At 34.8% G+C, this 18,292-nt stretch overlaps 2 protein-coding genes and 1 pseudogene across 2 annotated transcripts; 1 reads left to right on the forward strand and 2 right to left on the reverse strand.

The window, feature by feature from the left end:
- Positions 1-307: 307 nt before the first annotated feature.
- On the reverse strand, positions 308-7,422 carry LOC133880713 (rust resistance kinase Lr10-like). Its single transcript, XM_062319708.1, has 2 exons — positions 7,384-7,422; positions 308-1,534 (listed from the first exon to the last, which is right to left on the reverse strand). The coding sequence occupies exons 1-2, from the start codon at positions 7,397-7,399 to the stop codon at positions 423-425; spliced, it is 1,128 nt and encodes a 375-aa protein (XP_062175692.1). The 5' UTR covers positions 7,400-7,422; the 3' UTR covers positions 308-422.
- Positions 7,423-9,526: 2,104 nt separating this feature from the next.
- Positions 9,527-10,249, reverse strand: LOC133878948 (uncharacterized). The gene has a single exon (XM_062317510.1). The coding sequence runs from the start codon at positions 10,247-10,249 to the stop codon at positions 9,527-9,529; it is 723 nt and encodes a 240-aa protein (XP_062173494.1).
- Positions 10,250-10,772: 523 nt separating this feature from the next.
- LOC133878949 (rust resistance kinase Lr10-like) lies at positions 10,773-13,702 on the forward strand (annotated as a pseudogene).
- Positions 13,703-18,292: the final 4,590 nt, after the last annotated feature.

Raw genomic sequence — 18,292 nt, forward strand, 5'->3', positions numbered from 1 at the left:
AACCACTGTTTTAACATTCTATGTCTTCAAACCTTTCAAATAAAAAGTTGCTCAAATTGTTTGTTGGCTTCCACATTCAAAAATAAAATTTCATGAATGTCAACAATATTATCTCTAAATGACAAGGTGGTCCAATTAAATATGTCAAATTCACAAAGCAAAGGATTATTAGTAGAGAATGAAGAGTAGCAACATATCTTCTCAAACTTCAAACTCAAATTCATTGTTCAAGTATGAGAAAATGGAATTGAATATAAAAAAAATTATGTAACAGGAAGAGTTATCTTAAATCAAACAAACTCTTATTTATTACACATAAATGTTAAGCATCTTTGTGCTATTAAATATATATGAGAAAACTAATTTTCTCCTTGAACAAGGATATAATAAATCAAAATACTCATATATAAGTTAATTTGTATTTAAAATTGAGATGATTGACTTGATTCATTTGATTGATTCAAATTTTCTCCACCACCTGTTACGATTTGGTCTAGTGATGAGAGGAAAGACTTGGAAGGCATTTGTAAGCATTCAACATCTCCTTCAAGCATTTGAACGACTTTTTTCATTGAGGGGCGGTCATTAGGCTTCATTTGTATACACCATAATGCAACAATGATCATCTTATTGCCTATTTTCTTTTCCTCCTCCGTGGCGTCTTCCAATATTTCTTTGTCGTTTCCATTTTGCCATTGGTCATAAACCCAAGTAGGGAAGTATATTTGGCTTGAGTGTTCTGCAAATGCATTTATATTCTTTCTTCTTCCAACCATTTCCATCAATAACATTCCAAAACTATAAACATCAACTTTGTATGAGACGCCTCCAATATTTTTGTAGAACAACTCAGGAGCCATGTATCCTAATGTCCCTCTAACAGCAGTCAAAGAAACAATGCTGTCATTTACTGAATATAATTTTGCTACTCCAAAGTCGGAAACCTTAGGAGTAAAATTTTCATCAAGAAGAATGTTGTGAGGTTTGATATCAAAATGTAAAATTTGCATGTCACATCCTTGATGTAAATATTCAATCCCACGAGCCACTCCTAGAGCTATATCATACATTTGATCATAACTTAGGAGTGTGCATACTTCTGGCAAAAATATGTGTTTATTTAGGGAACCATTAGGCATAAACTCATATACGAAAGCCCGTTTCGATCCTTCAACGCAAAAACCAATGAGTTGCACTACATTAACATGGTGAATTCTTCCAATGGTTGCAACTTCGCTTATAAAATCTTGTTCGTTAGCTTTGGATTTACCTAACATCTTTATAGCCACAAGACGACCACTTTGAAGTGTTCCTTTAAATACAGTGCCATAACCTCCTTCGCCCAATTTCTCCTTGAAACTTTTGGTAATCTTCCTAATTTCGGAATAAGAGTACCTTATTGGCATACGGTTATTGTGACTTTGTAGAAATTCTTCAACATCATACATGGATACATGCCTCCTATTCCATTTATATATCAAGAGGGCAATCACAAATGGAGTCCCCAATATTATTTTTGCTGCTTGGAATAGTCCTACGGAAGAACATCACCGAGCATAGATTGTAAGCCGACATGTTGCTGCATTGCTGTAAATATATATTTATCGTAGTAATTAAGTACAATATGTTGAATAATAAACTTAATTTTTAGTAACATTTATTTAAGTCTTTTCTTATTCTTGTAAGTTACTAATTAAGTGATTTGAAGAAGTTGTGTCTTTTGAGTGTTCAAGAGTTATTTTACATAGGAGTTACATGGGAGTTATTTGAGATGTAAATGAATGGAGTTAATGTGAAGAAGTTAGAAGGGTCATTTGTATCTTATAAATACCCATGTAAGCAAGTTATTTTTAATTAAATTGAATAAAAGAATATAAAGTCCTCTATCAATTTATTGTCTCTCTTCCTTTTCATTCTCTCTCTTAGTATGTGTAGGGCTGTGCAGGACCCGCCCCGATCCGAAGCCCCCGCCCCACCCCTCCCCGCAAGTAGCCGGATTTCTTTCATTTTTTGCGGTTTTCGGTCCCAATCCAGTAAATCTATGCGGTGCGGTGCGGTTTACGGGTAGGGATTTTGAAAAATCTCGGGTCCCCACCCCGCACCGCACCGCCCTGCACTACATGAATAAAAGAAAATAAATCAAAAAATCCTGCCACTTAACCCTAGCAGTACCCCCCCTCTTATCTTTTCGTTTCTTTTCTTCTAGTTCTAGAGATTGCGCCACACAGCCTCCCCTTCCCTTCATTTTTCTCCTCTCTTCACACTGAGCCGATCTTAGCCTCTTCATCTTCTTCAACCTTCACCGAAACCCTAACTCAGTCACCCCATCCCTGCGAATCATTCCTCCGTTCTGAGTCCTTTCTTTTTTTCATTTTTGTAATTTTTCGACTCTTCAATCCTCATGGGTCATTTTATGGTGGTTCATTGTTTGGGTTTGCAGGTTTTATTGGTTGGATCCTAGGGTTTGATTTTGCAGGTTTTCTGGCGGTTCCTTATCTGACTTTAATTTTATTGGTTTTGTTCTGGGTTCTGATTGGGATTTTGGGGGATTGCTTTGAATCTTAAGGTTTGATTCATTGAGCTTTTAGAGAAGATGAGAAACACCGTCCCGCCCCGCCCAACCCGCACAATCCGCCCCGCACCACCCCTCCCCGCACCACCCCGCCCTGCACGGATACGACTGAATTTCAGCGGGTCACGGGTGTAAATTTCTGAAACCACAAGGTTGCGGGGCGGGGGCAAAAAGGGCGGAAATCCACCCCGCCCCGCCCCGTGCCCACCCCTAAGTGTGTGTGGTTTTCAATTTCTAACAAATTAGTATTAGAGCTCAGCTTATTGATCCTAGAGAAATGGCCAATTCAACCTTTCCATTTCAATTCCCTCACATTTCCAAAGACAATTTTGATAATTGGTGCATTCGTAAGAAGGCATTGCTTGGATCGCAAGATACTTGGAAGATTGTAGAGAAAGGCTACAGTGAGCCTAGTGACGAAACTCCTTTGAGTCCTAATCAAAGAGAGACGTTGCAGAAACTTTGAAAGAAGGATCAACAAGCTCTCACCCTTATTTATCAATGTTTGGATGAGGCTATGTTCGAGAAGGTGGCGAATGCAACCACCTCCAAGCAAGCATGAGAGATTCTCACAAGCTCTCATCAAGGAGTTGATAAAGTGAAGAAAGTTCGCCTTCAAACGTTAAGAGGCGAATTTGAAGTTTTGCGAATGAAAGAATTCGAGTCGATCGCAGATTATTTTTCAAGGGTGTTGACCATGGTAAATCAAATGAAGAGATATGGAAAAAGATTGGAGGATGTTCGAGCCATTGAAAAGATCCTTCGTTCCTTGCAACAAAGATTTGACCATATCGTTGTTGCTATTGAAGAGTCAAAAGATTTAGAAATCATGAGTGTTGATCAACTCATGGGATCTCTTCAAGCCCATGAAGAAAGGCTCAACAAGAAGAAAGAAGAGTCATTGGAACAAGTTCTTGCTACAAAGATTTGTTTCAAAGATAAGGAAGAAGAACAAGAAAATAGTCAAAAAGGACAAGGACAAGGACAATGACGTGGACGTGGACGAGGCCGTGGCCGTGGTAGAGGAAGAGGAAGAGGAAGAGGCAAACGTAATAGTTTCAATTACGAAGAGAGAGGTCAAGCATCAAGAGGACGAGGACGAGGAAGAGGAAATAATTTGAAGCAATATGGAAGAAGGTATGATAAATCTCAAGTTAAATGTTATAATTGCCAAAAATATGGTCATTATGCTTGGAAGTGTAGAAACCATACTAACAATGTTGAAGATAAAGTTAATTATGCTGAAAATGAGGAAGCGGAGCCTACTTTGTTGCTAGCTTATAAAGGAGAAGAAAGGGGAGAAAAGAACTCGTGATATCTTGATAATGCGGCAAGCAACCATATGTGTAGAGACAAAAACAAGTTTGTAGAGCTTGATGAATTGGTGAGCGGGAATGTTACTTTGGAGACTTGTCTAAAGTTCCAATAAAAGGAAAATGTACAATCTTAATTCGCTTGAAAAATGGAGAACATCAATTTATTACAAATGTTTATTTTATTCCAAGTATGAAAAGTAATATTTTGAGCTTGGGACAACTCTTGGAAAAAGACTACGAAATTCATATGAAAAATCGTAGTCTTTTACTAAGAAATAACAAGAAGAATTTGATAGCCAAAGTTCCCATGACAAGCAATAGAATGTTTTTATTAAATATTCAAACAGATGTGACTAAATGTCTCAAGACTTGTTTGAAAGATTCATCTTGGCTTTAGCATTTGAGGTTTGGACATGAAAATTTTGGCGGATTAAAATTGTTGGGACAAAAGAATATGGTGAATGGCTTGCCTTCCATTAATCAACCGGATCAACTTTGCGAAGGATGTCTTGTTGGCAAACAATTCCGGAAAAGCTTTCCAAAAGAATCTACTACAAGAGCAAATGAGCCGCTTCAAGTTGTTCATGTGGATGTTTGTGGACCAATTAAGCCATCTTCATTCGGTAAAAACCGTTACTTCCTCCTTTTCATTGATGACTTTAGTAGAAAAACATGGGTCTATTTTTTGAAGGAAAAAGCTCAAGTCTTTGAAGTTTTCAAAAAATTCAAAGTCTTTGTAGAAAAACAAAGTGGTTATTGTATTAAATCCTTGATATCCGATAGAGAAGGCGAATTCACATCTAATGAATTTAAAGAATTTTGTGAAACAAATGGAATTCGTCGTCCTTTAACGGTTCCGAGATCACCACAACAAAATGGTGTTGTTGAAAGAAAGAATATGACAATTCTCAATATGGCTCGAAGCATGTTGAAGACAAAGAGAATGCCTAAAGAATTTTGGGCGGAAGCTGTTGATTGTGCTGTATATTTATCAAATTGTTGTCCTACAAAAGGCTTATGGAACAAAACATCACAAGAAGCATGGAGCGGAAGAAAGCCAAGTGTCTCTCCTTTGCGAGGATTTGGAAGTATTGGCTATACACATGTACTGGATCAAGAACGGTCAAAGCTTGATGATAAAAGCAAGAGGTACATTTTCATTGGCTATGACTCAAGTTCTAAAGGCTACAAGCTTTACAATCCAAATTCCGGTAAAATTGTAATTAGTAGAGATGTGGAGTTTGATGAAGAAGATTTTTGGGATTTGAGCACTCAAAAGGAAGAAAAATATGATTTCTTTCCTTTTCGTGAAGAAGAAGAAGAGCTAAGAAACGAAGAGTTCACTACACGTTCTCCATCACCAACAAATTCTAGTGTACACCGTCGCCATCATCTTCGAGAGGAAGTTCTCATGAAAGGTCACCACACATGAGAAGTCTCCAAGAACTATATGAGGTAACAGAGAATTTAAATGATGATCTAACTCTTTATTGTCATTTTGTGAATTGTGAACCAATAGCTTTTGAAGAAGCGGTGCAAGATGAAAAATGGAAAAATGCCATGGATCAGGAAATCAAAGCAATTGAAAAGAACAACACATGGGAGTTGACGACTATTCCAAAAGAACAAAAACCCATTGAAGTGAAGTGGGTGTTTAAGGCAAAGAAGAATGCTAAAGGAGAAATCGAGAGATACAAAGCAAGGTTGGTTGCCAAGGGTTATAGCCAACGACCCGACATTGATTATGGTGAAGTTTTTGCTCCTGTTGCACGGTTGGAAACCTTTAGGATGGTAATTTCTCTTGCGACTCAAAATAAATGGAAGATTTATCAAATGGATGTAAAATCCGCTTTCTTGAATGAAATTCTTGAAGAAAAAATTTATGTTGAACAACCTATGGGCTATGTCATCAAAGGGGATGAGGAGAAAGTCTTGAGTTGAAAAAGACATTATATGGCTTAAAACAAGCACCAATGACATGGAATAGTATAATTGATAACTACTTTCAAAAGAATGGCTTCACCAAATGTCCTCATGAATATGCTCTTCATACTAAGGTGCGTGAAAATGGAAATATTTTGCTTGTTTGCTTATATGTGAATGACTTAATTTTTACAGGCAACAATCCAAGTATGTTCGAGGATTTCAACAAAGCAATGACTCAAGAATTCGAAATGACAGATATTGGCCTCATGTCCTATTATCTTTGAATTGAAGTAAAGCAAATGGATAAATGAATTTTTATTTCTCAAGGAAGTTTCGCAAGAGAAATGCTCAAAAGAGTTCAAGATGAACAATTGCAAACATGTTAGTACTCCGGTAGAATGTGTGATTAAATTGTCAAAGCATGAAGAAGGAAAAATGGTGGATCCAACAATCTTCAAGAGTTTAGTTGGAAGCTTGAGATATTTGACATGCACAAGGCCGGATATTCTCTATGGAGTTGGGCTTGTTAGTCGTTATATGGAATTACCTACCACAACTCATTTCAAGGCGGCTAAAATAATTCTTCGTTATATCAAAGGTACAATTGATTTTGGTTTATTTTATCCATCCTCTAATGAATTCAAGCTTGTGGGTTATAGTGATAGTGATTGGGGTGGAGATGTAGATGATAGAAAGAGCACAACTGGATTTGTTTTTTATTTGGGGAGTTCGGCATTTACTTGGAGTTCTAAAAAGCAACCAATTGTGACACTTTCAACATGTGAAGCTGAATATGTTGCCGCTACATCAAGTGTTTGTCATGCAATTTAGTTGAGGAAATTGTTGAAAGAGCTACACATGCCACAAGAGGATGCTACGGAAATTTTTGTTGACAACAAGTCGGCAATTGCATTGGCGAAAAATCCAGTATTCCATGATCGGAGCAAACACATCGACACCAGGTATCATTTTATTAGAGAGTGTATCATCAAGAAGGAGGTACAACTCAAGTTTGTGAAGACTCATGATCAAGTTGCGGATATTTTTACAAAGCCTCTAAAGAATGAGATTTTTAGCAAGTTACGAGCATTACTTGGAGTCACTAGAAATTAAGTTTAAAAGGAGATGTTGAATAATAAACTTAATTTTTAGTAACATTTATTTGAGTATTTTCTTATTCTTGTAAGTCACTAATTAAGTGACTTGAAGAGGTTGTGTCGTTAGAGTATTCAAGAGTTATTTTACATAGGAGTTACATGAGAGTTATTTGAGATGTAAATGAATGGAGTTAATGTGGAGAAGTTAGCAAGTTATTTTTAATTAAATTGAATAAAAGAATATAAAGTCCTCTATCAATTTATTGTCTCTCTTCCTTTTCATTCTCTCTTTTAGTGTGTGTAGTTTTCAATTTCTAACACAATACTGGTTATCTTTTTCAGGTAATAATTCATATTTTCATTTTGGCTACATGTCATAAATTAATCCATGCTTAACAGTGTATAGAATGATCTGCTAAAGAGGAAAAAAAAAAAAAAAAAAAAAGATCAAAGGAGAGAAGATTATTCTTACCGTAGTCCACGGTCATGTACGCTAGTAAACTGATTGGAGGAGCTGCAAGAAGTATGAAAAAAAAAAAAATTAATAAATAAATTAATAAAATTGCGTAAACAAATGGCCATGCTTAAGAAGAAATAAAAGCAACAGTAAAAACCTCTTGCATAATCATAGCGGACAATCAATATTTCATTTCTATGTCGTTGTTTTATTCTATACTAAATTTAATTACCAAATTGCCCATAGGGAATTTATCCTGCAAATAAATTTTTAAGATTGAAGCCTCACCTTTGTCAAATAGCTTATATTGGTAGTTGATATAATACTGTATTGACAAACAAAAGAATAACCATGCATCAGAAAAAAAAAAAAAAAAAAAAAAAAAAAAAAAAAAAGAAAAAAAAAAAAAGAAGAAGATAAAGGTTCTTACCCAAGTCCTCTAGTTGTGCTAGTATTATCACAATAACTGCAACACGAAAATAAATAAATAAATAAATTTAATTGTCAATTAATCAAAAAGGTGATTTGAATAATTTTAAAAGTCTATAAATATAAATAACTCTATAAACCTCTAGACTTGAGGTATGTTATGGTGCGTTTGGGTGTTGAATTTTTGAAATCATAATTGAATTTTTATTTTGTTTGCGAATTTCGAAATTTGACTTTTTAAAAAATGATGAATAAAATATGATTTATTTAGAAAAAGTTGAATAAAATATAATTTGTTTTGAAAAAATTAAATAAAATATGATTTATTTTTGAAAAAAATAGAATCTAAATCATATTTTGTTTCCAAAATTCCTATAACTCCCTTGTTATTTCATCTTCTCTCCTCTAGAGCCCCTCCCTTGTGAGCATGGTTTTCACCGGGAGGGGGAGGCGTGGGGGTGGCCTCACGCCTCCCCCTCCTGGTGGTGATTTCCCTTTGGCTCCTCGTGAGTCAATGTGTTTTTTTGTTCCCCTGAGTTGGTCCAGTGGGGTTAGTTTTCTCCCAACTTCTAGGGTTGTGAAGATTTTGTTCTCCCCGACTAGATCCGGTGATAGTTGACCTTCCCTTAGCTTTTTTGGGTTATGGTGGCATTTTTTTGGTTTTCTTTGTTATTTCTTTTCGTTTTGGCAGGATTATTCATCTCAAGATGTCTTCTATGGGGGAGTAGCCTAGCCAACGTGTCGTCGATAGGATGATTTTTTGCCGGTTTTTTCACTGTTTTTTCTTTGATTTTGGAAGCCAGATCTACACTTCTCCCCCGACTTCTGATTGACTCGCGCCCCCTAGTAGCGTTCCCCGCCGTCTTCCGCCCCTGTCGCCGCAAGCTCCGATCTTGTCGGTCGTCGGTGATCGGCGCGTGGTTCCCATGCGCCTAGGAGCTTTATATTCTTTGGTGCACGTGTGGGCCACGTTCTGCTTTTTTTAGGCCGTGCACGGTGGCAACCAGTTCTAATGCGTCGGATCTTCGTCTGGGTGGTTCCGGTGACAACGCGTGTCCTACACGCGCCGCCGTCCGGCGTCTTTGGCCTCCTTCTCCACTGCCGGCAGCTTGTTTTTGGGTGTTTTTGCTTTTTTGTGTTTGTGTTATTATCTTGTTTTTCTCCGGTCATAGCCTACTTGTGTTTGGATCAAATTTTATGAAAATATTTGTTGGCTAATTGCTAAATCAACCCTCTTTCTTTAGAGTGTGAGCGTTATTGTAAGAGAGGCCCAAGTGTCATTCTTGTAAAATTTGTATTTTTGCTTAGGTAGCTATTTTACTAAGCCAAATCCTTCTGGCTTAGAGAGTTGGGGGGTCTTGTCCCCTTACTTTCAAATTGTAAGCCTCTGGGCTGTTTGCATAATTAATGATAGCACATGCTATTTGTTCAACAAAATAACTCTATAAACCTCTAGACTTGAGGTATCTTAGAACTTACCTCTGTATATATTGTCAAGGATTCCTTGTTTGCCAAAGAAAAGAATAACGTTAGCGTTTAGAAGCGATGAGAAAAGAACGAAACAGAAATTTAGTGATAAACATGTAAGAAATTTAATTAGAAATTGCAAGTGTACGTGTTGTCTTTTTTCTCGAATGCTTTCTTTTACGCACCATTTGAATAGCAAGAAACAATATTGTTCGCCTCATTGACGAAGCAATAACAATTCATTGTTCGCCTCAATAACAATTCATTGTTCCCCTCTGCAGCCACAATAAGCTCGGAACCAGGAAAGCTCAAAACCCCATAGCAATTTATTGTGGAAGTCTGTACAAGAAATATTTCTCAAGTCATCATTATAATAACGATTTGACCAGGATGCCAGAGATATTTGCTCTACTTGGCACAAGTCCCCCAACTTCAGTGCAGAACGATATTCCCAGAATAGAGCATATGTATACGTCTTGGAAGAATACACTCCACCCTCAAAGCAAACAGAAATGTTTAAATGATACCTAGAATTCACTGGCTTTTCACATTTCACAAAATACATACGGTCTGATCCAGGATGTGTATTCTCTCCCTGAGCATACATTTGATATGGATCCCTTGGACTGAAATTAGCTCTATCTAGAGAATAACGAGGGATGAAGGAGTAGTACTGATCATTAGCGTTTAGTCCAATACTTGGGTCTACAACTCGGATTGAGTAGTCAGTGTAATTGATTTGTCGTACATAGTATCTTTCATGATATAAGTGTAACACTAGTGTTTGGTTATTCTCACATGAAAGATTATACATTTGATCGCCGCAGTTTTCTGGATCGCTCGTTAATCGAAACGGATAGCTTATGTTAAGGATAGAGCCGCATGAAGGAGTACAGTGATCCTCAGCGGTACTAGTATTGCAAGTTTGATGAAGGAGGACGACAACAACAATAAGGGCCGTCAGTCTACCCATTCCTCTTGCCATCGAGATCTAGTGAGAGAGAGAGAGAGAGAGCTTCCACATTATTCCATAGCAAAGTCTATACATAGACAAAGTAAATAAATAATTTAGACTTATAAGGCGTAAGCACCTACGTCATATATTGAAAAATAGGCCTTTTATGAAGTATCTATTTAAGACGCTGAGAACCATTGCTGCTTGATATTTGCATAGAAATGGTTTTCTCATACTAGTTCTTGTTAGTGGCTTTCATCATAGACATTGGAGATGCCCAAAATGGGTGTACTGAATCACGTTGTGGAGACCATGGCCCAGCCATCCGATTTCCCTTTCGATTTAACACCCAGCCTGATCAGTGAAGCTCTCTGTTAGAGAGATTAACTACAAATCTCAAGTAATTCAATTATATGATCCGCATCATTGCTTCCCAAGGCCGCAGCTTCAGTGGCTCAATTTGTCTGATTCCTCTCCTTTCCGATTCAAAGTAAATTCCCCTGATGACCTTTCCGACTATGCCTTATTGAATTGTTCCCCAAGATCAGAATAAATGGTTTACCCTCTGATCCCTTGTCTTAGTGGCCCAACCTACCAAGTTTATCCTGCGACTTACATCACGGCGTCCCTTATATCTTGTACAAAGATGTATAATCTTGTATCAATTCCAGCTGGTGCTATAATATTCCATCCTGATAAATTTGTTCAATTGAATTGGTCCACTCCAGACTGCAGATACTGTGAAGTGAAAGGCAAGAGATGTGGGAAGAGTAATAGCAGTGGATCAGGAACTCAGTGCATTCCTACACATACTAAAGGTATTCAATCTCTATTCAATTCATTTCATGAACCTTTGTACTTAATTATTTATATTTTGAAATGTACACTAATGAAAAAAGTTGATTGTGTTAAATCTTTACAGGTGCATTAATATCAAAGTTAAAGATTGCTGGTGAGTGGTCTATTTGATATTTGAAATTATTCTTATAATTGTGGAGAAGAAAGTTATTGATTCATGAATGTTTATAATGCAGCTGTCATCTTAGGTCCATTTCTGATACTTCTCTTTATCTTTGCTCTCTACTCTTTCTATACTAATGATAAAGTAGAAAAAGAACATCGAGCAAAGATTGAAATGTTTTTGGAGGACTACATAAATTTCAAACCCACAAGATACTCGTATGCCAATATTAAAAGGATTACAAATCAATTTACTAAGAAGTTAGGTGAAGGAGCATATGGAACAATGTTCAAAGGAAAGTTTTCCAATGAAATTCATGTTGCAATGAAGAGTCTGAACACTTCCATGGGAAATGGGGAAGAATTCATAAATGAAGTAGGAACAATGGCTAGGATCCATCATGTTAATGTCGCTCGCTTGGTTGGCTATTGCGCTGATGGATTTAGACGAGCTTTGATTTATGAGTTTTTACCAAATGATTCACTAGACAAGTTTATATCTTCAACGCCCGCCAAAAATCGTATCCTTAATTAGGTTAAGCTGCAAGATATTGCTTTTGGTGTAGCAAAAGGAATCGAATATCTTCACCAAGGATACGACCAACGAATCCTCCATTTTGATATTAAACCTCACAATGTTTTGCTATACCAGAACTTCAATTCAAAAATTTTTGATTTTGGTCTTGCCAAGTTATGTTCAAAGGATCAAAGTGCAGTTTCCATGACCACAGCTAGGGGGACTATGGGTTATGATGTGCAAATTTTAATACTCGCAAGCGCACGAATCGTTTGCAATATAGTGTATGTGCAAGTGCGAGGTCGAATCCATAGGGAATTGCGTTGCAAAAATTAATTTTTATATAAACTAATTTTATCTTAACCTAGTTCCGAATTTTGGAATTTTATAATGTAAAATAATAAACTAAATAAAAACTAAATTAAAAACAATCAATAAAAAAAAACTCTAAGGTTTTAGAATCCACCTCACCATATCAAATAACACATTCTTGTATTTTATTTATACACCTAATAAACAATTAAGACATATTCATTGTTCAAGGTTCCGTAAAAACTATATTAAATCATTCAATGAATCCAACTTAATAACAAATCACAACGAATACTCAATTGAAATCAATCATCCAATGTATCCGTTTTGACAAACAAATCACAATGGATATCTTCTTTCAACCAAATCATTCGATGTATCCATCGGTTGAAACACATTAAATATCCAACTTTTCATAAATAATCATTCAATCAAAAGACATAATCAATTAATTGAATATTGGACTTGAACAATAATTTGATAAATATCGGAATTGCATAAGATAAAATAATAAGAATGAAAGTATTATCAAAGGTGAGGTTTCATCCTCAACCTTAGTTGAAAAATTAGCTACTCATCACTAAAAAGAAAATACTAAATTTTATTAAAAACATAAAAATAAAAACTTACAAAGAATAGAAGCCAAATAACCCAGCTGCTGCTATGTACAATGTTGGGATTCAATGTTCTAAGTGGTGTATAGCATGGGGTATTTATAGTGAAAAATTAGGTTAAACTTAACTTTTACAAAATGACACATCTACCCCTCTAAACCCAAATAGGAGAAAAGAAAGCTAGGGTTTATGGCCATATTTTCAAAATGGGACCTCTACCCCTCAAAAACCCTAATAAGAGAAAAGAATGCTAGGGTTTAGAGTGTTTGCAGCCGCTAGGAACAAGAAAATTCGCGCTCTTATATTGCGGGGCATTTATGACATGGCAGACATTCGAATTAGGAAAATTATATTTCACAATGGTTTGTAAAATTTTGAATTAGCTTTCCAACGCTGCTGATTTCACTTTAATTCGATACTTGAGCTAAAAGTTATAATCAAAATATTATGACTTGTGCAGAATGTGAAATTTAATCCAATCCGATTTTGACTGTGTGCTTCCTTCCAAACTTTGCATTTTTCACTTTAAAATTGCCGTTTTCTTTCAATGATCTGAAAAATACCAAAATACAAAAACTAACAAAAAACATTAAAAAATAACAAAGCTAAAGGTTTAACAAATGTGAATTAAATGGTCTAAATATACAATATTTGGCACTCATCAGGTTACATTGCACCTAAAATGTTTTCTAAAAATTTTGGAAATGTGTCTGTAAAAGCAGATGTTTATAGCAAGCTTTGGAATATTGTTACTTGAAATAGTTGGAGGGAGGAAAAATGTCGACGTTACAGTTGAGAACACTAGCCAAGTCTACTTTTCAAAATGGATCTACAATCTCTTGGAACAAAAAAAAGACATACGAATCTTTGTTGAGGATAATAAAGATACTAAAATTGCAAAGAAACTTGCAACTATAGGACTCTAGTGCGTTCAACGGCACTCAATAGATCGTCATTCTATTAAAAATGTGGTTCAAATGTTAAATGTTAGAAAGAGAAGGAGATAAATTAATTATGCTTCCTAATGTCTTTGCCTCTACGAGCCCCATAAAAACTAAAGAAAATATGCCTATAAATTAAAACATCTTTGACAATGAGTTGGGAGTGATTCTTGAATCAGAATAATTATATTTAAACTTGGCTTATGTAATAATTACTATATATGTTGCAATGATCAATGTTGGGACTTAAACTCGAAGATTATAAAAAAGCGCCAACTTTTTTTTTTTTTTTTTTATCGGCTTTTTTTGGCCTTTTCAATTGTCAATTTCTTAGATTGTCAAATAATCTAAAAAAGAAATTGTTTTTAGTCACACTTTGTCATATTTCAGATATTTCTATCACTGCTGTCACATTAATTATAGCTACCTACTTTGTCTAAAGCACACCTACACGTTATCTTTGATCTATTCGTTAAAAGGTGATCTTATAGTCAACTTTTGAATTTTAATGGTCTGGTCTTTATCACATTAATGGCCCGACCTACAAACAAAGACAACAATGTATATATATATATATATATATATATATATGGGGTTTGATTCTTACACTTCACCAGTACAACAATTGCACAACACCCCCTCACATAGGGGTGGGCTCCACACACTGGGCCCCACCCCATGTAAGAGGGTATTGTGTAATTGTTGTGGTGGTGTTGTAAATCCATCATTTTCCTATATATATATACATTTTTTAAGTGCCTCTCTTTATATTTAAATGCTCTTGAAGCATTCAATATAAATATAATTATTATATTGAATATCTCCAACAACCCCGCTTTTAGGGAAAAAACATAAAAAAATATGTATGATGGTCTTCAAAGATTAAAGCATAAAATCATTTTCGAAATGCATTATTCAGCAATAGTTTTTCATTGGAAAACCCTGACAGTATGTGATTTTTCTTTCTTTCTTTCTTTCTTTTTTTTTTTTCTCTCTCTCTTAAAACAGTTTTTGGAAATTATTGTCAGAAAACATCATCTAAAGAAATCTTTTGCTCTTATTTTGGAAGGCTATCATATGTTGTAACGTGAGTGCTTCACAATCTCCTTTACATGGTCAAGTCAAACATTATTTTTGGTTGGAACTTGGAAGTAACAAAGGGCTTGTTTGGGTCCCCTATTATTTTCAACTATTTTTTATTTATTTTTAAAAATTATGTTTGGCAACTTTTAACACAGAACTCAAAAAAAGAAAAAAAAAAGAAAAAAAAAAAAAAGAAAGGAAAAGGCAGTCTAAAAATACATTTTTGAAGGGTTCCCTATGGCTTAGCTTCCTTATCATTATCGGAAGAATTAAATACATTTTTGCCCCTATCGTTTAACAATTTTATTTTCTTAAGTTTTATTTTATATCGTAAATTATACCTCGCTTATAACTAAAAAAAAAATTAAAAATCATGACAAATTCATGATTTAGTCTTTATCACAATAATGGACGTGCCAAAAATTGCTGTCATTGGCTGAAACAAACTTGCAGTAGTCGCAAGGAATACATATCATTGGGGTGGAGCCCACACACTGGGCTCCATTCCGATGTATCTGGTGTGATTGTAATTATTATGCACAAAAAGTATAAATATTATTTCAAATATTGTTATACGTTTAGTCGTGTATCATGTGCCACCACCGCATTCGAGGTTGGCCCCGTTGGAAAACCCTATTGCCCGCCCTTCCTCTTGAGTTTTTTTTTTGAATGATTAAAAATCAAAAGAAAAAAAAAATTGTATTGTAGTGAATTTTTTATTTAAAAAGTAATAAGAAAGTGTTGATGTGATATAAAATGTGAAAAAAGTTAAGAATGTTTTGAAGTAGATGTTTTTTTGAGAGAAGTGAAAGGAAGGGAAAGGGATGGAAAAGTGGCTTTCAAACGGGGCAACAAGAAGAAAACACTGATAATTACGTTGAGTGCGCTAATTTAGCTGATCAAATTTTGGTGGCCATTGATGAATTCTGTCCTTGCGTGTCACGCTTCTCTACTGGCCAGTTTCTTTTTCAACCAAAACACTTCATTATTTACGTGCCTCACAATTTTACACCAATCTCAAGAAAAATCAATCAAGACGTTCCAAAAATACACGTCCCTTTTCATTAGCTTAAATGTCTTCTACTTGCTTTAGTCTTTTCTTCACGTTTTGTATTTGTAGCCAAGTAACTCTTTTTTACTTTTTTTTCATTTTTTATATCACATCAAAATGTGGTCTTTGCTTCAGTGTCATGTGTTTTTTTCTCTTTTCTTGGGTCACAGTCTGTTTGTTTTGGGTTCAATTTTTACGGAAATATTTATTGGCTAATTGCTAGATCTGATCTCTTTTATTTAGAAAGTGAGCGTTAATGTAAAGATGCTCAAATGGTTTCTTGTAAAAGTTGTATTTCTACTTAGGCAGCTGTTTATTAAGCCAGATTTTTTTGGCTTAGAGAATGGGAGGCTTGTCCCTTATTTTCAAGTTGTAAGCTTTGGGTTGTTCACCATATCAATGATAGATTATCATTTCCGTTCAAAAAAATAAAATTAGAGGCTATCTTCTAATCAACTGTCCACTAGAGACGACAAAAATAAAAAACATTATGTAGAAAGTTAGAAATTTCCTGTATTTTTTTTTTAATTAATAACACGTAAGCCAAATCCCTGATAAAAAGGTGGTCTACAAAAGTGAAGAAAATCATAATGCTAATGAAAATATAAAAGTAATAGCTTAAATAAAAGAAGTAGAGACAAGAGATTTTACGTGCATGGCTTCGTCTCCGTCTATAGCCTACGTCTACAGATAAAACTCAAAGGGTTACATTATACACTTATTTTTTATGATATATTTACAAAATATGAGACTCCTATTTATAGAAGAATTGTGGTAGATAAGTATGCAATCAAATCAATGTGATTTGAATACCATCAAATTAAAGTCATATATTTTCCTACTATATTCAATCACAATTACATGAAGAATATATTCTCTAATATCCTCTATCAAACTCAAGGTGAGAGATTCTGATTAGAATTGGAATTGTCAGTTAGCATTATGGAATAATTGTGAAATAAAAATGTAATTTATAACATTACTCTTTATTTATCGGTAACTTCATATCGCATTAAATAGTGTGGAAAAATTATTAAATGACTTTAGTTTTGAGCCTTTATGAAGCCACCTCCTAAGTTTCTATTTTTATTTAGTTCTTGAAGTTTGTTTCTATTATCAAATCGATTATTTCATCTAATTTTGTAGAAACTCCATCAATCGCTTTTTACTGAGTTTGAATAAAATTATAATTTTATCATTTTCTAAAAGAAAAAAAATTGTATTTACGGTTTTTACCTTAGTCTATAATTACAGTATTTTCCTTATTCTCTAGCCTCATTCAATTATAAATAGGCCACTTTATTATACGAGTAAATCAGATCAGAAATACAAGTTTCTTTCACAATTATATTATGTTATTTTTTCTTAATGGTATCAGAGCAATTGTTATTCTGGTGCCTCTCTTAAAATCTCAATTTCTTGTTTGTGCATTTTCTCTTTGAGAGTTTCTTTTTGGGGTTTTTTTTACTGCGACAATAGTATTCCAAACACTTTGTTGAGCTTGTTTTGCACGTAAAAGAAATTTGGAGTCCATCCTCTGCTACACGCGCCCCCACTGTTCACTGTTGTCGCGGCTACATGCCACCTTTTTTTTGCCAAACTAATCCTCAAAATCGACCGAGCAGCCTCATATTGGCGTTTATGGAAAACATAGTCTTCAAAAGACGTTCCACGCGCCACCAACAGATCTAATTTTTCGCTACCATGCGCCGTCACTCTCTCCCGCGCGAGAGATCCACGCGCGTCACACTAGATTTGTTGCAATTGCATCACACTGGATCCCTGTGTCAGCTACACCAGATTTGGAATTGTCAAGTCAACATTATGAAATAATTGTGAAATAAAAATGTAATTTCTAGCATTACTCTTTATTTATCGGTAACTTCATATCGCATTAAACAATGTGGAAAAATTATTAAACGACTTTAGTTTTGAGCCTTTATCAAGCCACCTTCTAAGTTTCTTTTTTTATTTAGTTCTTTAAGTTTGTTTCCATTACCAAATCGATCATTTCATCTAATTTTTTACAAATTCCATCAATCGTTTTTTACTGAGTTTAAATAAAATTATAATTCTATCATTTTTTGAAAGAAAAAAAAAAAAAAAAACCCAAAAATTAGGGGTGGCTAGTGTAGTTAAGGGGTAGCCCCACGAGCTGCCCCTCTATTATGAGTTGATTGCATGGGTCATGCCCACTGTTCAGTGTTTAGTGGTGGCCACCCGAGCCACCTCTTAGTTGCAGGATGATCGACTTGCTCGTAGTGGTAGGGCCATGATTTTTGTTCAAATGGGTCAAGGTTGAAAAATAAAATTTCAAAAGTATTGAGTAAAAATAGTAAAAGATATATATAAGTAACGAAATAAATAAACAACTAAACAAAATTTAATTATTGATTAAAACATACAAATGTAATTTACAATATATTTTGTCACGCCTAGAGTTAATTTATTCAATTGCTCTTGACGAGTCTACATATTTTGAAATCATTGCATGCATGATTTCTTCATATTTTAAAATGATGCCAAGTTTTTTCAGATTGTGTTTTTGAAAAATCATGGTTAATTGGTTGACATGGTCCTTTTAGTAGATATGCT

The sequence above is a fragment of the Alnus glutinosa genome, chromosome 10 (genome assembly GCF_958979055.1).
Source record: "Alnus glutinosa chromosome 10, dhAlnGlut1.1, whole genome shotgun sequence".
Lineage (NCBI taxonomy): Eukaryota > Viridiplantae > Streptophyta > Magnoliopsida > Fagales > Betulaceae > Alnus > Alnus glutinosa.

Coding starts and splice junctions, on each gene's coding strand:
- LOC133878948 (XM_062317510.1), bottom strand. CDS start 10,249: ATGGCAAGAGGAATGGGTAGACTGACGGCCCTTATTGTTGTTGTCGTC.